Below are 24,986 nucleotides of genomic sequence, written 5' to 3' on the forward strand. Positions count from 1 at the left end.
TGTTAAGAAATCTAGAGTACTGCTCCGAATCATTCTTCCTCACCAGACGACTGAGGTATGGCGGTTTTGGCTTATAGACGCGCATCGGTTCCTGCTCAACCTGCTTCTCCTTTTCAACTGACGCACCACCTGACTGTGAGGTACTTGGTAGGTCTCGCCTTCGGTTCACCTTGTAAGGTGGCGTTTCTAACTCCAACTCCTCATCGACTTCCTTCTCCTCTCTTGGTGCGCTGCTAACAACTCCTCTCCCACTTCGGGTGGTCACTGCCTTGGCATGAGCATTTGGAAATGGTTTAGAATAGGTAGGACCGGGATTAGGGACGGTATCACTAGGAAGACTCCCCGAGGGTCGTTGAACAATCTTTGCTGATAACTCACCAAACTTGGCCTCAAGATTCTGAAATGCGACCTGTTGCCCCTTCATAAACTTCTCATGCTGCAAAATAGTGGATTTTGTGTTGGCCTGATTCTGTAAGAGCTGATTTAACAATTGAGATTGGTTAGCCAATAGCTCCTCGATCTTGGAAGAATTATGTGGCACAGGAGCAGGTTTTGGGGCAGGTTCTTGTAACAGATTTTGGCGTTGCTGATAACTGGAGTTACCTGCTTGCCAATTAGAGTTATTGTTTTGCCACCCGGAATTGACGGAACGATTTTGATTAGTAAGAAAATCTACCTCCTCCTGAGAATCAACGGGACAATCGGCTGTCTCGTGATTTTTGTGACAAATCTCGCACTTTCATTGCAGCTTTAAATCTCTAACCTCCTTCGTCAACTCCTCCAACTGTGCAGACAGTCTCGCATTCTGATCAACATGATGCACTCCACGGGATGATGCGATGGCAGCGGCCTTGGCAGCCGAAACGGACCTTCTACTCGGTGTATGCTGGTCTGCTAACGCTATGCTCTCGAACATTTCTTCAGCCTCCTCTATGGTGAGCTTATCGAGCATGCTTCCTCCAGTGGCGGTATTGAACTGTTGTTGAGTTTCGGGGGTAAGGCCATTATAGAATTTTTCAACCACAGCCCAATCAGATAGGCCATGTTGAGGACAACGGTTTAGAAGAGTTTGGAAACGCTCCCACATAGAAAAATAGGACTCATCGGGTGTTGATACACGTTTTGTACGTCTCAGTCTTTATCAGGGTGTGACATTTGAGCCAAAACAAGGTACACCTCAGTACGTATTTACCGATTAAGCAAATAAACGCCTTTTGCGTAACAAACGAACGATTAACCGAACAGGTCGGGTTATGACCCAGATATCTCGGGGGGCCATTTATAAGTGATATAAGATCTATACAAGCTAAAATATTAGAATTATGGTCTTAGTTTGATAGCAAACAAGTTAAACGAAAACATGCTCGTTTAACCACCCGCTATAGATTTAAACGCGAAAGATAGTTACAAACCAAGCATTGTATCATCCGTTAAGCCGAAAAAGACTTACCAAACACTTATTTGAAATGTTTTAAGTGATCCATGAAAATATTTTTGATTTTTACAAACATATAGTATATTTTTATAATTTTACACAAAACTAGCCGAAAAACACTCGTTTTCGCGTTGTTTAACGCACCCGATAAGTTTTTCGCGCCAAAAACCGAACCCAAACTAAATTTGGACCGGCCTTTTCGTATTTGGGCTTGAGAAATCAGAAACTTGGGCCAAAATGGGCCCAAAAAGGGGCCCATGGACTCCGGCCGCAGCCGCCACCCCACCCCCCTTCATTTTCTTTTCACATATAAACTAGATTCAAGCCATTTTCAACCTCATTTCTTGAAAATTCTGGACACAACTTCTTCTCCAGCCAAAAACAGCAAGAAAACCTAAGGTAAGAGCTTAAATAAGTAGCTTTTGAACTTGTTTAAACTTGTTTAATACCATAAAAACATGTCTTGGTTACTAAAAATCATTCCTAACCGTGTAAAAATCCTAAAAATGGTCCATAAACATGTTTTGATCATACACATGGTAAGGAACCTGTTTGATAGTCTTTTTTGGCCATAAACACGGGTTAAAGGGTTGAGACGACGTTTTTACGGTTCAAAAGTTCGTTTTTGTGCACTAGCCGAAACCCTAACTTAAGGGCTGTTATGTTGACGAAATATTGCTTCGTTTGTGTATAGTACTTGTACCTAGCTTTCTTAGAAGCAAAAGAACCTGAAAACTTGATTAAGAAGTCGGAAACAAGCTAAACCCGCTAAGGTAATGCCGAAACACTCGCTTACGGGCTATTTAGGTTAAGATTGTGATGTGCATATTTTTAGGACTTGAAATTTTGCAAGGACATCAGGGACCATGTCAATGAGTCCTTGTTCAAATTTGGTAATTTTTCGACCATCCGAGAATATTTGGCGAATTTATTACCGAATTGGGACGTTTAATTCGGAAAAATAGCTAAAATACTTCAAAATTATGAAAATTTTCTGGGAACTCAAATTTGATGTATTTTGATCACATATGAATTTTGGGATCATTTGGAGAAGTTTAAAGTTGTTTTGTTTATTTGCATTCGTGTGAATTTTTACAGCCGAATTTGGGCCGAAAAGAATATCGCATGAGCTTTTTACATTCTGGAATTGATACAGGTTGTTTTGGGACATGACTTGAGTATTCAGGAATTTTTGTGGAATTTTTGGAAATTGTTTGGGGTAAACGGACGATTTTCAGGCGAAATATAGCTGATAAAATGAATTTTTATAAATTAATAAATCAATAAATAAATTCCAGAAATATTTTTATAAATATCTACATATTTTAATTGATAATTGGTTAAATTTTCATATTTTAATGACTAACGGTTAATTAATTATGCTAATTTGAATATTAAACAAATTCAGTTTTTATAAAAACCAGCAAGTTTGCGACTAACGAATCTGCGGAAAAATCAAAACACCAAGAGTGATCAAAAATCATATTTTTGGACTAATTAAGTGAAAATGAACTTTTCTATGAGAAACCTGGACAATCCGGGTGGATGGTGCACGTTTCTTCTCAAATCAAACTGAATAAACGGAAACGGGCCCCGTGGCTAATCCGGTACCCCAATATGTGATCTTTCTTTATAACCTATTCATTTTATTAACCAATACATTTACCCAAGCTTATTTTCCCATAACTGTTTTCTGAACGCGTAAACGAACAACATGGCCTAGCTGGGAAAACGGGAATCTGAGCCAAGTTCAGTTCTAAATATTAGACATTGAATAATATCACAACCTAAGCCTATTGCCACTTTCTGGGCGTTCCAGCTACACCCAGATTAGTTATACAGCCCATATTAGTATTGAGATTATAATAATATTAAAATATTAATATTATTATAATATTGATTATAGGAACTACTGATAGCGGACCGAACAAACCACGAGCTGATACAGTACTGAATATCTACTAAACCGTGAGTTTCATGACCCCACTTTTAAACTGTTTTAAGAACTTTTGGGGTGAAAAGCAAGTTTGATTACATATACATACCTGAAACATGTATTGATGTGAATTATCTAAGTGCTAACACACAAAAGTCCCCACGATCACAGTGATTAACTTCGAGCCGGTGGCTTGTGAATAGTACTATTGGTTTGACAAACCCAAACGGAATCGGCCTGGTTGCCGTGTCACATAGCGCCGTTTGCACATGACCATATTTATACAAACAGGCTATGTAGTGTTAGACATAGCTACCGGGGCATGTTGTGGGCGGAAAGGGGCCACAGTGGTTGATTGAGCGTGGGAAATGGAGGCACGCAGCACGAACAGTCCAGGCTTCACTGTTGCTTAGCATAATTACATCACATACATCATTTACATACATACATACTTATTTCATGATTACAAGTGTTGGCTTGTGAATACTCATTACTGTTTTCTTGAAACTCGTGAAACTCACCAACTCTAGTAGTTGACCCGTTTTAAACTGCTTTTCAGGTGTACCTAAATCGGAGTAATTTGGTGATCTGTTACTTGCCTGAAGTGTGTGGTTGATGCTATGTGAATAAAAGCAAGGGTGTTAGTAGTAAGAACGTTTAGTTAACGAACTAGTTTTGTTTGTACCACCTAGACTATAAAACAATGATAGAACGAAGAAATGTAATATAATGTAAATTAGTTTGTAATGTTTCTTTATAAACAATGTGTTGATACCAGAGGTGTCTGTTACATTCCCGTTTTACGCTTCCGCATTGTGCTAGTCGGGGTGTGACATTAGTGCATCAGATGGTCCAACCTCCTGTTCAACATTAATATTATCCCCCTGTTTTGGTGCATCTGAGGTCTTCTCAACCTCAGACTGACCCTCAAGGGTTTGAATTTTCAATAAAGCCTCCTTCCGTGCAGCTTCCAGTGCCGTGTTCTTTGTAGCCAAAATGGCATTTTTCTCTCTTAACATTATGTTTTCAAACTCCAGTTTGGCATTTTCACATACAGTATCATAGAGGTTTGGAGTTGATGGTGGGGTTTCAGCGGTTGGTTTTGGAACTGGGTCAGTGGATGGTTCAGATTGAGCGGTAGAGTCATGAAAAGTGGAGTCTTGCATTGGTGAAGTAGGAATAGGTTCAACAAGCACATCTTCATCCATAGGCTCAGTTAACTCTTCCTGTTCATGAATATCATTAGTAACCCCCTCATCTTCAGCTTGTTGAATCAACGGTCTCTCATCACAACCAATCAACATTTCAGGACCACCATCATCACCATCATCATTATCATTATCATCAGTATCATCCTCTTCATTATCATCACCATCATCATCTTCCTCATCACTATTACCGGGGGTCCTTGGAACATCAATCGCACCCAGTGTAGGTAGGAGTAACCAGGGGAGTACATCCCAGTCATCATTTTCAATGAACTTACTTTGAGCATCCTTCATCCGTTTACATATATTTGAGTCTTGCAATTTCAAAATCTGCCCTGTCCTCTGAATTTCTGGTAAGTCTCTGTTTATTAAGATCTGCAGAAAATGTGGGTACATTAAGAATCTTTGAGTGAGTGGCCTTTTAGCATTTGAAATCAACCCTTGAAAGATGAGTCTCGAAACATTGAAGGGTTGCTGGTAAAGAATTGCGACTGTGAGTGTCCCTAGCTCTCTGCTCAACAAAGTCCAAGTCCCTCTCCGAGGAGATAAGGACTGGATGACATGATGAATCAAAAACCTGTATAATAAAGGAAAACTTCTTTTTTGAAACTGACCCTCCTTTACTCCTCCCTGATAGCCCATTGTTTGTTGAAATCCTCTTAGTAACCTGGTTACGGAGTAGGACAGTTGAGCCATAAAATTGTCATCAAGGTTCAATGCAGCTCTGATTGAGGGCTCTGTTATCTCAATGTCATGATTTAGTATTGACGCCTCAATTCTTTCCCCATTGACATCATTCACATATGTTGCAGACCCCCAAAAATCCGTAATATGATTCCTGTATATTGTGGGGTCATTGGTTAAAGCCACCCGTAGATTGGAGTTTCTCAAAAAATTTATCATTGGCTCTAACTCTCTGTTGTCATCATCTATCTCCAATCGAGCACACATATTGTGCCGCTTTTCAAATTTGAACGCCATCAGTTCTGTAAAAACAATAAGAGTTGTCAGTACACAAAGTTGCATAAACTAATATATGAGAAGAGATAGATGATTAATGGCGTCTTCAATTAACTTGTTCCTTAGTAATGTGCGTACCTACAAAACAAGTAAACAGTTAGTCAGTTTGTTCAATTTGAAACCCTAATTTCAAAAACGATGCGACGATTATCGAACTGCAATCTCTTACCGAATTCGAAAGAGAGCTAATGTCAATTATCGAAGTGAAATTGAGTGTAAAAGATCAGCGAGCAAGAGGACTACAGGACGAGCAAGAGGGCGATAGCACGAGCAAGAGGGTTTTCGTTTAGGTTTAATTAGAGAAAAGTGTAAAAAACTTTCTATGTCCCCTTTTTATACCTAACGAGTTGGTGGTATAGTACGTTGTTTTGTCGTCTAGCACACGACAGTAGTCATTTAATTTCAAATTCACATATTTACTACCCTTGCTCGAGTATACAGCCAAAATAAGGGCTGGGGCCCCTGTACACAATGCTTGCTCGAGTATACTTAAAAATTAGTTCCCTATGCTCGAGATGCATTTCTGTGTGCTCGAAGAACATTGTGCTCGAATACCTTAAATAAAACTAAGTCATTACATTTCCCATACTCGAGCACAGTAATCTGGTACCCTAATGTGTTCGAAACACTAAATAATCACCTAGCACATACTTTGCTCGAAACACTTAGATGTTTCCTATCATTCAGTTGTCTTGCTCGTAGACTTGAAATCATACTTATGCACTCATGCTCGAAGATACTTAGTAAAACAACAAAGTATATCTTCGTGCTCGAAGATCAAAGATAACAAAACACATCAAAAGTAAGCTCGAAGTACAGTCTAATTCCTAGATCATACTCGAAAATACTTAGAACAAACACAGATAACAGTGGTGAAATCAAAATCATTTGCCTAGAAGTTAAGACAAAAAATCACACTCAAACTTTGCAATAATTACGATTACAAGTTAATGAAATCATTCCGTTTGCTCAAGCTTGGGTTTGAGGTGAACAAGAGATCAAAATCCAGTTTAAAAGTTTATGTCGTTTCATTGGAAAGATCTCAACATGGGATCAGATTGTCCAATAACTGTTACACCACTTCATTTTCAGCCTTATTATGATTTCAGTCAGGCTGACAGTATGTGTAAATTCTTAGCATGATTCTCATGACGTTTGTGATATATTTAAGGTTCAATTAGTTTCTTGAGTTAGAATGGTCACATTTTAGACTTTAGTTGCTCCTTATCTCTTCTCAAAGCTTATTTAGCTTTCTCCAAATCACCCTGAATTGACTTCGACCCCCTGATGCGTTGGTCAAAAAATTTTAATTTTTCGAGCAGTTTATTGAATAATAAGTTACTTAGTTATCAGACCATAAGGTTGAAAGTTGGACTTACAAGCCATTCGGACTTACATGCCTTTCATTCAGAGTGTTTAGGACTTATTTGGATGCCCCACTCTTGTAGTTCGTTTAGTGCCCCTTTAGGTCATGATATATTTGTTTAGCATAAAATAGTTTGAAGCATATATTTTTTTTATATAAAGAGATATATTTAGTTGCTGCTCATAATTTAATAAACTGTTTTTGGTAGACCAAAGCATCAACAGGCTCGTGTATGATTGGATAATTGCCTTTCTGCCTATCATTCGGAGAATGTGTAAGAAGACATACTTTAGTTGTCAAATGAATCACCACATCAAACTTAGCATGATTATCGTATTTGTATCACATAAATCACTGCACTCATGGGAAAAAACTACACAAAATGTCAGATTACTGAACAGAAATCTTTTAAGCCTATAATCCATGAGTTATGAGATTAGACAATATGCTATCATTTCCCATATTAGTTGGATTCAATCTCCCCCTAAATAACAATATTCATTTCTGAATATGAACTTGGATAATATTATCATCTCTCTTTGTTTGATCACCAAAACAATGTTGCTTATCATAAAAATGTTACATTTTCAAAATCATATATTTGAAAGGTCATTTTTAAGGTTAGATTCTGAAAATAGTATAGTCTTGTAGTCACATTTGACAAGCAGACACTTCATAAGTGTCACACACATAATACTCACATCACACATTTCAATCAGCAAAGCACACAATACAGTGAAGCATGCTTAGAAATCCATCGAGCATACTCGGAAGTCTGTAGCAACCTTAAGATGTATCATTACAGAGTTTGTGCTCGACAGAGTTATACACTGTGCTCGAGCAAGAAACTTGTGCTAGGAATACAAGTCTTCCATAGTACATGTCCATGCTCGAACATCAAAACATATCATTTGTGCTCGAAGTATGGTTTGTTTGTGCTCGAAGAACAACAGACACCATAAGTACAGAACCATACTCGGAATACTTAGAAAAGTTTTCCAAAGAAAGTTTGTGCTCGAGCAACTTAGCAATTGACATCTGTGCTCGAAAGAGTTAGAATTGTCTTTGAGAAGCCTATGCTTGTGCTCTAAGAGCAATAAGCACAACATCGAGCACAGATTCATGCTCGAAGTACTTTGAATCATAAAAATTTATCATGCAAGCACAAATCAAAGTACTAACCGCTGTAAATATCAGATTTAACAGAAATTCGAAATTCACACATTCACAAACATGATTATGACACCCAGAACAGTCACACACATTATGAAAGCAAACAGAAAATTCAGATTAGCACAATTATCAATTATGCAAACATTCACAGTGAGAAACATGGATCATCAGTAAGCACCTCACTTAAGCACACATCCTAAATCATACTTCATCAGCATTAATCATTCCTAGACATTTTAACAGAAAATGAAATCTGGTCTTATCTAAAGGTTTGGTGAACAAATCAGCCAAATTATCAGATGTATCTACCCTCTTCATTTCTATAAGCCCTTTTTCCTGACAATCCCTAATGAAATGATGTCTAATTTCAATGTGCTTAGTTTTAGAATGTTGAACTGGATTCTTAACAATGAACATAGCAGCCGTATTATCAATTAAAATAGGTGTAAGTAAGAAATTCATACCATAATCCAGCAGTTGGTTTTGAATCCACAGAACCTGTGCACAGCAGGCAGATGCAGCAATGTACTCCGCTTCAGCAGTAAAGATTGACACTGTGGTTTGCTTCTTTCATTGCCATGACACCAATCTGTTTCTAAGAAACTGACATCCTCCTGAGGTTGATTTTCGACTCATGTTGCATCCATCATAATCACTGTCAGTGTAAGCCATCAAATCAAAAGAAGAGTTCTTTGGATACCAAATTCCCAGGTCTGGTATGTGACACCTTTGGATTAGCTTGAAACCTTGCACAAACACACATAGCAAACATAATATCTGGCCTAGATGCTGTAAGATACATCAATGATCCTGTCTTGGCCCTATATTCATGCTGATCAACTGGCTCCCCCTTTTCATCAGGTACCATTTTCTCATGTGTGTCCATTGGTGTTGACACTGTCTTGAAGTCTTGACACTTGAACTTGATGAGAATCTCTTGAACATATTTTGATTGATTAATAAAAATTCCATCTGGCTTCTGTTGCACTTGCAATCCAAGGAAGAAATTCATTTCTCTCATTGAACTCATTTGGTATTTGGACTTCATCACTTGCTCAAATTCTTTGCACATTTGTTCATTTGTTGACCCAAAATTGATATCATCCACATATACTTGCAGCAGCAACAGATCCTTTCCTCTCCTTTTGTAAAACAAAGTCTTGTCTATGGCTCCTCTAAAGAAACCATGTTCTAACAGATGGTTAGACAGCTCATCATACCAGGCTCTTGGTGCCTCATGTAATCCATACAATGCCTTGCTGAGCTTGTAGACTTTGTTTGGATGAATTGGATCTTCAAATCCGGGAGTTTGAGTGACATACACTTCTTCATCTATCTTTCCATTCAGAAATGCAGACTTTACATCAAGCTGATAGACTTTAATGTTCATTGATGCTGCATATGCTAGAAAAATCCTGATAGCCTCTAGTCTTGCAACAGGAGCAAATACCTCTTCAAAGTCTACTCCTTCTTCTTGTAGGCACCCTAGAGCTACCAATCTAGCTTTGTTCTTGATCACTATCCCCCTTTCATCCTTCTTGTTTCTGAAGACCCATTTTGTACCAATTGCATACCTTCCTCTGGGCTTATCCACCAAGTCCCACACATGTAAGTCTCTGAACTGAGCTAATTCCTCCTGCATAGCTTCCACCCAGCTGTTGTCCTTTAAAGCTTGATTGATATTCTTTGGTTCAATTTGGGATAGAAAACAGGCATACAGGCAGATATTTGCTTTTTCAGATGCACTTCTGGTAACTCTTTCATGTAGGTCTCCAATTATGTTCTCTGCAGGGTGATTTCTTTCAACAGAGGTAGGTTGAACAACTGGTGATACAAACACTTCTGCTTCTAGATTTGACATATTCATCTCAGCAGATTCATCTTCAGATCTGTCTTGATTTTAAGTAGAGTTTTGAACAAGATTGAGTTCTGATGTAGATGCCTCATTTCCTCCTAGCTTCAATGAGTCAAACAGGGATTGTAACTGACACATTTCTTCAGTTTGAGAAGGTTGTTGACTTTGGATGGGTTCACTTTCAATAACACTTGGACCTTCATTTGAGATTTCAACTTCAGCCTCTTGTCCAACTCTCTCTAGATTATCTTCTCCTTGGATAGTACCTCCAAAGGTAAATACATCTGTTTCAGACGCAACTGAGGTCCATAGTTTGTCCAGATCAACTTGTTTTGCTTTTTCTTTTTCTTCAAAGCTGGTTCTGTACATACTATAATCCATGTCTTCAATGTAGATTTTAAATGATTTGATCATTTTCTCAAGATCAAATAACCATTTAGGACCATCAGTATTGTTGAACTGGTTTTCATTAAAGATAATATCAGACGATTCAATCACCACCATGTGCTCTTTCACATAGACTCTATAAGCTTTTGAGTGAGATGAGTAGCCCACAAAGAAACATTCCAGTGATTTTGACTGGAATTTATTCAAGTAATCCTTTGTGTTCAAGAGTGAGCATTTGCATCCAAAAGGCTTCAAGAACTTCACATAAGGTTTTCTCTTGTAGAGAATTTCATATGGTGTCTTGTTTTGAGCCTTGTTGAGTAGAACCCTGTTCTGCACATAACATGCAGTGTTTATTGCTTCTGCCCAGAAAGTAACAGGCAGGTTGGCATCAGCAATCATGGTCCTTGCAGCTTCAATTAAAGTTCTATTTCTCCTTTCTGCAACACCATTTTGTTCAGGGGTTCTATGAGCACTATACTGCTGGAAAATACCCTTAGAAGTGCAGAATTCATTCATAGTCTCATTCTTGAATTCTAACCCATTATCACTTCTAATCACTTTCGCTCTCTTCTCAAGTTGATTTTCTATCTTCAAAACATAAGCCTTGAGTAACTCTGGAGTCTCATCCTTGCTTCCCATGAAAAAGACCCATGTAAACCTTGAAAAATCATCAGTTATTACTAGGCAGTATCTCTTCTTTCCAACACTTGGAACACTCACTGGACCAAACAAGTCCATGTGAAGTAGTTCAAAAACCTCATCAATTGTGTTCAGCAGTTTGCTCTTGTGTGAGAATTTGTGTTGTTTTCCTTTAAGGCAAGATGTGCAATTGTCTTCCAGCTTGAACTCTCTTGTGGGAAGACCAACAACATGTTCACCTTTCACTAGCTTGTTCATGTTCTTCAAATTTACATGACACATCTTCCTATGCCATAAAACAGATTCATTCTCAGTTGCCTTTGATACAAAGCATGAACCACCTCTTGAAGTTGCAGTATTCATTCTCAGTTCATAGGGATAGCCATTTCTTGGAGCCATCATCATAATCATTTCTGTTGGTATCACAAACTCTGGCTTCAAAAAATCAGGCAATGTTCATCATTAAAGGCAACCTTATATCCTTTGTCACAAACTTGAGAAATGCTCAGCAGATTGTACTGTAGTCCTTCAACATGTAGAACGTTCTCAAAGGATACTTTGCCATTCGTGAGTGTTCCCTTGCCAACAATTTTTCCTCCATTTTCATCACTCCCAAATGCAACTGGTCCCTCATACTTCCTCACATAATCTATTAATGCAGACTTGTCACATGTCATGTGCCTTGAACATCCACTATCCATATACCATAAATCATTTTTGCTCTTGGACTGATCCTGCACACACACAAAAGAAATCAGTTTGATTCTGAGTTACAAACTCCATCAATTTGTAATTCAGAGAAAGTGGAGGATGTATCAGAAGTTGGAATTTGAACTGGTGGTGGATCTTCATACACAACTTCACACTCATCATCAGTGTCTAATTCTGAACCAATGTGCACTGCAGACACTGTAAAGCTTCCATCAACTTCCTCCATCACCTTATCCTTCCCTCCTTCTACTTCCTTCTTTACTTTCCACTGAAATCCTCTTGGTTCAAATCCTTGTTTTAACAGAAACTTCTCATCACCATTAAGAACACTTGATCTCTTCTTAGCCTTTTCTTCATTTGGAGATCTTCTGTTCTTGTCTGTTGTTTTCAGGATTCTATCATCTTCTTTAAGCTTCAAATTTGCTTTGAGTATTTGTTCCAACACTGACTGATAGTTCTTCTCTTCAGATGGATTTTTTATTCCCTTCAAGTATCTCTCATACATTTCTTTGTAGCTTTTCATATCATAGCCACTAACCACATCTGGAATTTCAAAACTATCCTCAAGAATCCAGAAAGAGTAAGTGTGATGCCCATATGCATCACATTTTGTGCAGAACACTTTAGCAAAGTTTCCCAAATCCTCAAGAAGTTTCTTGTCCTTGATCTTGTCACTTTGTTTAGGGAAATCAAACCCTAAAGATGTTTTTGAGTACAAAGTGTTGGAAAAATCCATCTTTATTGGCTTGCTGAGATCAATTGGTTGGGACATTTTTCTTTAACAAAAACAATCTTCTTCAGCTTAGATGGCAATTGTGAAGAACTTTCCTCTTGTTCTTTTGAACATCTTTTTGGAGCATAGTCCACATCACCCACATCAAATAATTCATGATTAGAGAAAACTGGGTAGATAGGTGGACGGTTTTGATCATAAGAGAATTTGCTTTGTGTTACTGTTCTCTTCTTGATGGCTGGTGGTGATCTAGCACATATATCAAATGGAACATGATCTCTTCTCATTTTCTCATGATGGTTTCTCACCTTTGATGTCATAGGTGGCAGAAGAGGAATTTTGTCACCTTTCTTCTTCTTTGCTCCTTTCTTTTTCTTCCTCTTTAATGGCTGAGAGCTTCCACAGCTACAATTGCTGTCTTCACTGGAGTATTCACTCCACTTCTTTTTTTCTCCTTGATGCTGTTCATCCACCACAGTTTCTTGCTTGTCAGCCTTTTTCATTACAAATTCTCCATTCTGATCTACCATCACATCATCATATTGCTTGATAAATTCTGGCTTATCCTCAAACACATTTTTGAACTGTTTGAGATACTCATTTCTGCTCTCTTTATCAATTTTCAATGGGTAACTATCACAGAACGGGGGTGGAACCTTCTTGTACATCTCTTCTTCAGTCATCTTTTCAACATGCCCAACAATGTTTCCAGTAGAGACTAGGTTTTTTAAAAACTCAATTTCAATCAACAATTCAGCATAGTTTCTCTTCAGCAAACATCTTCTTCCGTCCTTCTATCTCAATTCTCATTCTGGATTGAGCTTGATATGCTACCATGCAATCATCCTCCAAACCTTTGATTTGACTTTCATATGTAGCCTCACTTTCAGCATACACATTTAGAAAGACATCCTTCCTACCACATTCAGTTTTTCATTTTCCAACCTCCTGATTTAATTCTTCAATTTTAGCAAGAAGATCAGAAATAGAAGTATCAGAATATACCTGAGCGTTTGAAGATTCAGCCTTCTCATTAATTTTGGCCATGAATGCAACATTTGCTCTTTCCATCTCAGCAGCATGATTACTCCAGTCAAATTCTCCATCCTGAGCCACCCTTCCAACGGCCACATTCCCTTGATCTCTTTGCTGGTTCACACCATTTTGAGATGGTCTGCTTTGATTTGTATGAACCTGCATTTGATTAGTTCTCTGAGGTTGAAATGTTTGTTGCTGATTTTGATAGGAAATTTGATTGGGCATTTGAGTCCTTTGCTGCTGAAAGTTCTGATTCTTATTCTAATAGAACTGACTTTGATTGAGTTGATTTCCGAACTATCTTGGCATGTTGCACTCTCTTGCAAAGTGTCCAGGTTGTTGACAGTTATAACAAATTGCCTTGGATTTGTCAAATCCAATTCTTTCATTTGGTCCATTGAAACTACTTCTGCCAGTTCTGTTATACAACCTTTTACTTCTTACTGCCAACATGGTCGTTTGCCATTTGATGTCCATATCTTCTAAATCATCAGCATCAATTTGTTCTAAGTCTTCTTGCACGATGCTTGTATTTATCATATTCTTGGCCACAAAAGCATGATAAGACTCAGTGAACATTGAGAACAAGGCCTGATAGTTTGTTCCTTGAGTCTGGTTGTGATTAGCAAAATTTGATTGCCCATTTCCAGTAGATGGGTGGTCATCTTCAATCAGTTGCACATTGAATCTTGACTGATTGTTACATGAGGAGTGTGCATCTGATGGTTCCTCAACAATAGGCTGTTGATTCTTGACAGAGAGGTTGCCCATGGGTGCCACAAGTGCATTGTTCATTTGGAAGCTTGGCTTGTGCTCTCGAATCATGTGATTCTCTATCATTTCATGTTCAGCAGCCTTGAAGAAGGCAATCACATCTCTAGTTTGAAGGCAGGAAAACTTGCCTTTTCCTTTATGAACTTGCTTGCAGTATACCATTCCCCAGATAGAGATGATAAAAGCTTCTTGTTAAGCTCAAAGTCAGAAATCTGCAAAAATCAGTGGTCCTTATTTCATTTACAATGGTCATGAACCTTTGTAACACTGACTTTAGACTTTCTCCTTCCTTAAACTTGAACCTGTCCATTTGCTGCTTCAGTCGATCTTTCTTTATGTCTCTTAACTCAGTATTATCTTCAAACATTTCAATCACTGCATCATACATATCCTTAGCATTCTTATGATGATTTACAGTGGTCAGAATCTCCCATGAAAGTCCCAACTTCAGCATGGACAGTGCTTTGTCATCCCTCTTTTTCATTCTTAGATCTACCGCAGCACTGTTATTTGGAGCGGCTGAAAGAGTGTAATTCCCTTCAGTAATAGCCATCCAAAGTTCTGGATCGTTGTAGTTCACAGCAGCCTCAAACAACACCTTCCACTTTATGAAGTTCTCTTGTCCAAGTAATCTTGGAATCTTGTTGGTTGAAAATTCTTGATCTTCCATTTTATCAGATCCGATGTTATCAATAGCAATGCACAGTTAATCTTCACTTTTCCTCACAAACCTTCAGTCCCGTGGTCTTCAGTGAGCTTACTCAAGCTCTGATACCACTTGTCAGGACCGTCTATCGGGTGCAACCTTAGCAAAGGTTTGAAAAGAACACACCGACTTAATTACTCAAAGACCGATTGAGTATCCCAGCGGAATCAGGATATTCAATGATTGAGAATGAAAGCTTGTGGAGGATTATCAAACACAAAACAATAAATGATAATCGGTAAAGACTATGTCAATGATACAGTGAATGGAATGTCTAGGGTTTTGTGTGACGGCGGCTTTTGATATTCGTCTGCAAAGATTGTCAGTATGCGTGTCAAAAACCCTAAAACCCATCAAAAAAACCGTGCCCTATTAGTACTCTAGGATGTCTATATATAGACCCTAACATTCCATGTATACGTCCTAGACATTACATAATGAAAGATAAATCTAATACAAGTGTTTCAGACCTCGAGCAAGGTATAAACCTTGCTCGAGCAAGCTTCCTATACAAGGTGTGCTCGGAGAGTGTCCTCGAGCATACTTTACTTAGAATATATTCTCTTTCGGAGAATACATATTCTCTTCAAGTAAGCTTCATTCCTCTTGACTTGTTCAAACTTTGCTCGAATAAGTCCATCGAGCAAGCTCATTCTTCTTGATGTCTTCAGCTTTTCTTATTCAGCAATCTTTATCATGCTCGGATGTAAATCTTGCTCGGTAACTGAACTGTGCTCGAAGTCTTTGCTTTGATTCACGTGACATCCTCTTATTGCATCCATGCTCGTCCCCATGTGCTCGATCATCCTGTGCTCGTAACACTTGGCTGGAACTTGTATGATCAAGCTGTTTGCTCGATTGGCAATCCATGCTTGATAGAAGAATACCCTTGCTCGTTGAAGTGTAGCTTGCTCGAAGCCTTCAACACTTAGAAGAATCAACCATTTAAGATTCAGAACCTTGCTCGAAGTAGTAAAAACCATGCTCGATCGTTTAGGCTTGCTCGTATTCCATACTTAGCCGTTTCTGAGGAGGTTGGGAAGATTCCAATATTCCTTATCAAGAAATCCAACCCAACAGGTTCATTGTAAAATTATTGAAGTGTATCAACATTTAAAGGAGATTCTTCGTCTCCGAACTTGCATTTCCAATCTCGAACAAGAAAAAATGGAATTAAATCATAAACTTAGTAAATTCAGAGATTCTTCTTTTCTGTTGAATGAAATAATCGAGGTTAATCATTCACATAAAAAGAACGTAAAAGCAGGTTTGGGATACGTCGAAATTCCTCTTCCATTTAATCAGGATTACAGTAGCATTCCTAAGGCAGAAAATTCTTTAAATATGTCTACTGATAAACCTGAAAATGTTGAGTCATTTGAACCGACTCGTGAACCAGTTAATATTGAAAGCAAAAAGGTGTTTACCAAAAATGAAATGGATGGTTCAATTGAGGAGCTGACTGAAACAGATGTGATTGTTAAAAATAAGGACATTCCAACTGACAATCCCATTCTGTGTGAACCAGAAGATTTTGAAAAAGCTGTTTATGGTGCAAAATCCTCAAGTGTTTCTTCAAACAATTCACGTGTTTCTATGGATATTCCTAAAGTAATTCTAAAGAAACATGTTAATGTAACTTCCACAGACAAGCCTTCAGTGTCTGATGAGGAATTAATGCAATTCATTAATCCTCCACTGAAAACTTCAACTGGAAAAGTATTTAAATTAAAATGTCTCTCAAAAGTGTTTTCAGACAAAGAAGTTCCATTGAATCTTCTTAAACCAGAATTGATTGAAAGTGTATTTCAAGATGAAACTACTGAAATGACTGAACTTGAGAAGAAATTCTTTAAATCAAAAACTAGTAATGTTCAAAAACAAAAAACAAATGTTTTCAAACCTATAAAATTCATAGAATCGTCAGGTTTGGAAAATTCATCAAATTTGACAAATCTTGAATTTTACAAAACGAAGAACGGTTTAAAACATGAGTCATCGAAGAAGGCCACTTGTGGAATACCTAAATCTGTTGATCTTAAAACTTTGATATTACTACCGACCGGTACATCATCACAACAAAGTTTAGACTCTCGACTGTGTTTCAAGTGTGGTGAACCGGGTCATGTTTCACGACGATGCAAGGAAAAGATCAACAATATCAAAGATTATTCAACTTGCAAGACTAAATATTTTTCAAACACAAAGGTAAATCAAGTTGATGATTCCAACATGTGTTGATGCTCTTAAAGTATTAAACACATGTGTTGATCGTGCTCAACCCATCTGTTTAAACACAGATTCGGAAAGAATCCGTGATGGTTATCTTAAGAAGAAAACTACCACTTATTCTCAAGTACCAAATACGTGTGTTAAATTATTAAGTTCTCCAAAAGTTTCAAAGGGAGAGCCCAAGACTGAGGCTTGGGCTGTCTTTTTGGACTAATCATTTTTCTTGTTTGTGCAGGGTACATCTAGGTCCATATCAAGTCAAAAATGGATATTGGATAGCGGATGTTCTCGGCATATAACCGGCAATCTAGACCTTCTGAACAACATTAAAGATATTCAAGGGGGTTATGTAGCGTTTGATGGTAATCAAGGAGGAATGATTACAAAAGAAGGGGAAGTTTCAAACGGTAGAATAACGTTTGAAAAAGTTAATTATTGCGATAAGAAGTTCACCACCATATTCACCGACAAGGAATGTGTTATTCTTCAACCGGGATACAAAATTCCAGAAGACATGGTTGTCATCCGATCACCTCGATCAAATGATATTTATGTACTTGACATGAGTTACGATGTCAAAGTTTCGCCCTCATCTACTTGCTTCGTGTCTAAAGCAACAGAGAAAGATTCTATTCTTTGGCATAGACGCATGGGACACATTCACTTAAGAAAAATGAACTTTTTAATGACTAATGATTTAGTGAATGGAGTGTCCCTCAAGAACTTCAAATTTAATGATCATTGCGTCGCATGCAAGAAGGGGAAACAAAAGAAGAAATCTCACCTGACCAAATCACTAAACGATATCGTTACTCCTCTAGAACGACTTCATATGGATCTCTTTGGTCCAGTGAACCGTGCTAGCATCGCTGGAGATTTTTATTGTTTGGTTGTAACGGATGATTTCTCTCGTTACTCGTGGGTATTATTTATGGGATCAAAAGATCAAACTCATGTGCTAATTCTGAATCTTATTACAAAGATCGAATCACTTTACAAACTGAAAGTGAGACGAATTCGTAGTGACAATGGAACTGAGGTCAGGAATAATGTATTGGATTTCTTCTGTATTCAGAAAGGAATTCATCGGGAATTCAGTGCACCTTATGTTCCTCAACAGAATGGGGTGTCTGAACGAAAGAACCGTACGCTGATTGAAGCTGCACGTACAATGCTGGCTGATTCAAAGCTACCTGTTCAATTCTGGAACGAAGCTGTGAATACCGCTTGCTACACATTGAATCGCGTACTAACAATAAAGAAGCTCAAGAAGACTAGTTACGAGCTTCTACATAATTGTAAGTCGAACTTAAAGTATTTGGAACCATTTGGGTGTCCATGTACTGTGTTGAAGAAAGACGTTGGAAAGTTCGATGAGAAAGCTTTTGAGGGTTATTTCTTGGGTTATAACTCTCCAAAGAAGCGGATTTTCAGTCTTTCTTCTGGTTGTGTGGAGGAATGGTATCACTTTGATTGTCAAAGTTATACGACTCCACCAACTGGTACAGGTCCCGATTGGATGTTCGACTACGATCGATTATTTAATTCATTTACATCAACAGTTAATGGCATACCTGAAGATTCCGTTAGATCGTATTTGGAGGACCAATGTCTTCCAAGTCCAAGGTTTTCTTCGGTTGATGCAAGTGACTCTCCTAATGTATCTGAAACGTCAAACGATGTTTCTGAATTTTCCGATGATGCTGAGTTTTTTGATTCATCATCTGTAATGGTAGATGAAGCTCAAGAGACTACCGAGCCTATTCTAATCAGTGATGATTCATCATCTGTCTCTTTAGACACTGCGGAGGAGAATATCACCAATTTGGGTGATAATGTATCTGTTCCTGCGAATCCTACTTTACGAATTCATTCGCAACATCCACAGGATCAGATAATTGGTGATGTGAACGTCGGGGTTCGCACAAGGCACCAATTGGCTAACATATGTGATGATCAATCTGATCATAATGTATCTCCTACTGAGGATTCGATTGTTTGTGCTTATGCGGATTTGCACTCTTCGGGTATCCTTAGTATCGCACAATACACCTGCTTTCTATCACAGATAGAACCGACAAGTGTCGCAATGGCACTCACGGAACCATCATGGGTTGAAGCTATGCAGGAGGAGCTGCAACAGTTTGTTAGACTGGGTGTATGGGACTTAATCAACAAACCTGATCACGTTAAAAAGGCTATTCCTACAAAATGGGTGTTTAAGTGCAAGAAGGATGACCATGGGGTCATCGTGCGAAAAGGCACGATTGGTCGTTCTTTGTTACAATCAACAGGAAGGCATCGATTATACAGAAGTGTATGCTCCGGTGGCACGACTGTAGGCTATACGAATCTTTCTTGCCTATGCAGCCTACAAAAACTTCAAAATTTATCAAATGGATGTGAAATCGGCATTCTTGAATGGAGCAATTCATGAAGAAGTGTACGTGAAACAGCCTCCTGGCTTCGAGGATCTAGACTTTCCTGAGCGTGTTTATCGGTTAAACAAAGCTCTGTATGGTTTGCATCAGGCCCCGAGAGCCTGGTATAGTACATTGGCTGACCATCTGATTGAAAGTGGATTCAAGAGGGGAACTATGGATTGTACGTTATTTTACAAGAATATGGGTGATGATCTGCTCCTCGTCCAAATTTACGTGGACGATATTATTTTTGGTTCGACAAACGATAATTTATGCAAAGAATTCGAGAAAAAGATGCAGACCAAATTCGAGATAAGTTCGATAGGAGAAATGAGTTTCTTTCTGGGTTTGCAAGTTCACCAGTCTGATGCCGGGATCTTTATCCATCAGACAAAATATGTGAACAATGTCTTGAGACGATTCAGGATATCCGATGGCAAAATTCCCTCTACTCCTCTTCCCGTGGGTCCCAATTTATCACCGGATGAATTGGAGGATACCGTAGATCCGACCCTATATCGAGCCATGATTGGATCACTCATGTATTTGACTGCTTCTCGACCGGACATTATGTTTGCTGTCTGTTTGTGCGCTAGGTATAAATCGAGTCCCCGAGTGACTCACCTGGCGGCAGTAAGGCGTATCTTACATTATCTAAGGGGAACTCCAGACATCGGGTTATGTTACTCCAAAGACGATAAGTTCGATCTCACCGCCTTTACTGATTCGGACTATGGAGGGTGCAAGATCAATTTCAAATCGATAACGGCGGGATGTCAATTCTTAGGAAACCGGCTTGTTTCCTGGCAGTGTAAGAAGCAGACAACGGTCTCAACTTCAACAGCCGAAGCGGAGTATGTGGCGGCCTCGAGTTGCTGTTCACAGGTTCTCTGGATCCAACAACATTTACGGGATTATGGTTTGAAGTTTCTTACTACTCCTATTTTTATTGATAATTCTGCTGCAATCTCTATCACCAAAAATCCGGTTCAACATTCAAAAACAAAACATATTGAAATCCGTTATCACTTTATACGTGATTGCTATGAAAAGAAATTAATATCAATTGATAAAATTCATACGGATTTTCAAAAGGCTGACCTTTATACCAAAGCTTTTGACAAAACACGTTTTCAATACTTGCTTGGTAAAAACGGTTTAAAATCTTTCATAGAAATTCAAAAGCTTGGTTAGATCATTTTTTTATGTTATTTCAATTTTTACTGTTTTGTGTTTTCGTTTGTACAGAAAAATTTTATAAACTCCAAAAACATTCAAATATTGAAAAATCCAAAAACATTGAAAAATGCTCCTCAAAATTGAGTTTTGAAGCAAAAAGGGAAAATGATAGTACATTGACGGGATTGATCTAGTACATGGATAAACTAGATTAAAAATTACCGTAAGGCTAGCAATATGATATGCAAAGATAGGCTTGACAGACTATATAGGAACTGATAAGATATAAAGATAATGAATGCCGAACCTAGTGGAAGTACATCTTGAAATATTGATACTATATCTGATTTAAAGAGAAGTCAAAAGTCAAAATGATTACTGTGTGTGCATGCTTTCATATTTGAAGAAAATTCTGCTTTGTTTTTATTTTATTTTGCAAAGAAATTCAACTTTATTTTTTTCTTTATTTTTATTTAAATATTGGATCCTCTCCTGCGCGATAAGATTATCCGACCTGAGGATTAATATTTGGGTATTCTGCTTTATTTTACTTGGTGTTTCGTATAAAATCTTGGACTTTTTCCGCGCGATAATACAGTATTATCCGAATTTAGAGTTAAGATTTTATGCAATTTCAGCTTATTTTTATCTTTTTATTTTGTTAAAATGGAACCTTATTTGCGTGTAGTCATACCGACCTTAAGGGAAAATTTTAACCTTCTGCTTTATTTTCTTTTTATTATTTTTGCATGAGTCACAGTTAATCAAAATTTGGAAAATGTTTTGTGCCTAATTGAACCAAATTAAAGCATATCGTAAAGTTTCCGACAAGTCTGTGAAAAGTTTAAAAGGACAATTATATCTGCAATCATCGTTGGGTTACGTGTATAATAACTATTGAAATTGAAGTGTTACTTAGTGACATTTTTGTCAATATGATTCCCTGCTCAACTCACAAAAATATATACTGCTTTTCATTTACTGTGTTTAGTTCTTTGCTAATCCGTCGTATCAGAAGTGATAATGGGACGAAATTCAAGAACAACAAAATGTTAGAGTACTGTAAGGAACGGGGAATTCTTCATGAATTCAGCGCTCCTTATACTCCACAACAAAATGGGGTTGCTGAACGAAAGAATCGGACTTTGATTGAAACGGCTCGAACTATGCTTTCATATTCAAAATTACCAGTTAACTTTTGGTCTAAAGCAGTAGCGGCAGCTTGTTATACGCTTAATCGAGTGCTTACAGTAAAAAGATTTGGTAAGACATTTTTTGAGCTTCTGAATCGTCGGAAACCCAATCTGAAGTGGCTTGAACCGTTTGGGTCAATATGTATTGTTCTTGAACCAACTGGGAAATTTGGTACTAAATCCATGGAAGGATTCTTTGTGGGGTATGCTAGTCCACTCAGACGTGTTTACATTCCTAGCCTCCACAAGATCGTACAAGTTCAAAACGTTGACTGTCAACGATACGCTCCTACCATACAAAAACTAAGAGATTCAAGGCTATTCGATTATGAGAGTGTATGGGAAAGTATTCAACTCCTGGTGGAAGATTCATCCGAAGAAACTTTGATGATGATTTGCAATCAACAATTGTCGAAAAATCAAGAACCTGTGCCTGCAGAACCTGTGGCTGTTTCTCAAAAAGTTCCTGAAAATGTTCAATCCGATAATGTTCCAGAAACTTTTTCAATTTTTGATGACAATGGTGACACACATGAGGAGATAATCGAAGCAATTTCTCCATCCATTTCTCATACTAAAGAAAATGTTACAAATCTTCAATCCGAAGTGTCAGTACCTTTAGAGGTGGTCCCGAGAACTATATCTTATCATCCCGAGGAGAATATTATAGGAGATCTGAATGTTGGAGTACAAACAAGACGACAAATTGATCAGAATCTTCAGTGTTTCTATACTCATATTTCTCCTTTACAAAATCAATTTTCATTAAATTGTTTTATTTCTCGGGTAGAACCAAAGACATACAAAGAGGCCCTAACAGAAGAAAGCTGGGTGAATGCAATGCAGGAAGAGCTTATGCAGTTTGAGAAGCTCGGGGTCTGGAAATTGGTAGACTTACCTAAAGATAAAAAGCATATCAATACCAAGTGGGTGTTTAAGTGCAAAAGCGATGAAAATGGTATTATTGTAAGAAACAAGGCAAGATTAGTTGTTTTGGGATTTAACTAGATGGAAGGTATCGATTACAATGAAGTTTATGCATCAGTGGCAAGGCTAGAGGCTATTCGGATCTTTCTAGCATTTGCTTCTTGGAAAGGCTCTAAGGTTTATCAGTTGGATGTGAAATCAGCATTTCTTAATGGTAAGATTAGTGAAGAAGTCTACGTGGGACAACCACCGGGGTTTGTCGATCTGATCCACAAAGACAAAGTGTGATTACTTGATAAAGCCTTTTATAGTCTCCTTCAAGCCCCAAGAGCTTGGTATGAGACGTTGTCCCAGCATCTTTTGGACAACGGGTTTATCAGAGGAACCGTTGATTGTACACTTTTCACCAAATCTGTTGATGGACATGTACTGATCGTGCAGATTTACGTCAACGACATAATCTTTGGATCGACGAATGATGCTCTATGCAAGCAATTTGAAGAAGTCATGAAGCAGAAATTTGAAATGAGTGCGATGGGAGAAATGAAGTTCTTTCTTGGACTTTAAGTTGAACAATTGCCAAATGGTATCTTTATCCATCAGACAAAATATGTTAATGACGTTTTAACAAAGTTCAACATGGCTGATGCATCGGCTATCAGTACTCCCTTACCATTGAATCATGGTATCGGTCCTGATCCCAACGGGGAGAAGGTTGATCAAACCTTATACCGATCCATGATAGGCTCATTGATGTATTTGACTACTTCTCGGCCAGACATCATGTATGCTACGTGTTTGTGTGCCCGATATCAGTCAAATCCGAAGGTTTCACATCTCATGATCGTCAAAAGAATACTACGGTATCTCAAGGGATGTCCAGAGGTCGGTCTTTGGTATCCAAAAGATGATGAGTTTGTGTTAAGGGCTTATTCTGACTCAGATTATGGAACCTGTAAGCTGAATGCCAAATCTACAACGGCAGGGTGTCAGTTCTTTGGCAAACTACTTGTCACCTGGCAATTCAAGAAATAAACCACAGTTTTTCTACCTATGAAGCTGAGTATGTAGCTGCTTCCAGTTGCTGCTCTCAAGTTCTTTGGATACAACAACAGATGCGGGACTACGGTTTGAATTTTCTTACTACCCCTATCTTTGTAGATAACACTGCAGCTATATCGGTTACTAAGAATCCGGTAAATCACTCTAAAACTAAACATATAGAGATATGGTATCACTTCATTCATGATTGCTATGAAAAGAAGTTGATTACTGTAGACAAAATTCACACCGATGAACAAAAAGCAGATCTTATTACCAAATCTTTTGATAAGTCAAGATTTTAATACTTATTAAAACTAAATGGGTTAAAAGTTTCAGGCGGTGTTGATAAGGGGGTTACCGAGATTACAGGTGTGTTGGATACATAGTGATCCTGAACATCAGAGTCAAATTTTCTTTTGTAAATAGTTTTTCATATAGTTTTTGATTTTAGGGGTAGAAATTTCTAGAAAAACCAAAAAACATTGAAAATTTTGAAAAAGTCAAAAACATTAAAAAATGTTGCTCCTCAGAAAATGAGTTTTTAGAAGCAAAAAGGGAAGATGATAGTACATTGATCATCTGGTCCCAAATCCAGTAAAAAGTAGGCATAAAAGGCTATGTGCTTAATTGTATTTGTGCATTGGTAGGCCTTTAAAACAAACAAGGAAAAGTAAGTGATATAAACTCAAATTGATGAGGTACTAGTTTCTAACAAAAGTCTTGATAATGAGGGCAGAAATGTAATAGCTAGTCATACTCAAGCCTTTTAATCAGAATGATAGTTTAAAATTTTGTTAAAACATAGCTATCAGTAAGTGGTTAACGCTTCAACGATGTATGGTCTTATGGCCTTAAAGCCTATATTGATGGGATGCTTTAAGCTTCCTGGATTCATCGGGTCTTTATGCAGTTTATAATCTGGGTATTCATTTCGATGAATATTTAAACAAGCTTTAAAAAGCAAACTCGCAGATTAAGCTGCTTCATAAGTCATTAAACTTGAT

The 24,986-nt window shown here is 37.9% G+C and overlaps 1 protein-coding gene across 1 annotated transcript in view; it reads left to right on the forward strand.

Annotated features, from left to right (window-relative positions):
• Positions 1-16,328: 16,328 nt before the first annotated feature.
• Positions 16,329-24,986, forward strand: part of LOC143608392 (uncharacterized) — an 88,543-nt gene continuing 79,885 nt past the window's right edge. The window contains exons 1-3 of the mRNA XM_077083443.1: positions 16,329-16,595; positions 22,129-22,989; positions 23,380-23,486. Of these exons, the coding sequence (XP_076939558.1) occupies positions 16,329-16,595; positions 22,129-22,989; positions 23,380-23,486 (1,235 nt within the window). The remainder of the gene's footprint in view (positions 16,596-22,128; positions 22,990-23,379; positions 23,487-24,986) is intronic.

The sequence above is a fragment of the Bidens hawaiensis genome, unplaced genomic scaffold, assembly GCF_021521415.1.
Source record: "Bidens hawaiensis isolate Kalapana, Puna unplaced genomic scaffold, B.hawaiensis_p1.1 tig00002153_1, whole genome shotgun sequence".
In the NCBI taxonomy this organism is placed as follows: domain Eukaryota; kingdom Viridiplantae; phylum Streptophyta; class Magnoliopsida; order Asterales; family Asteraceae; genus Bidens; species Bidens hawaiensis.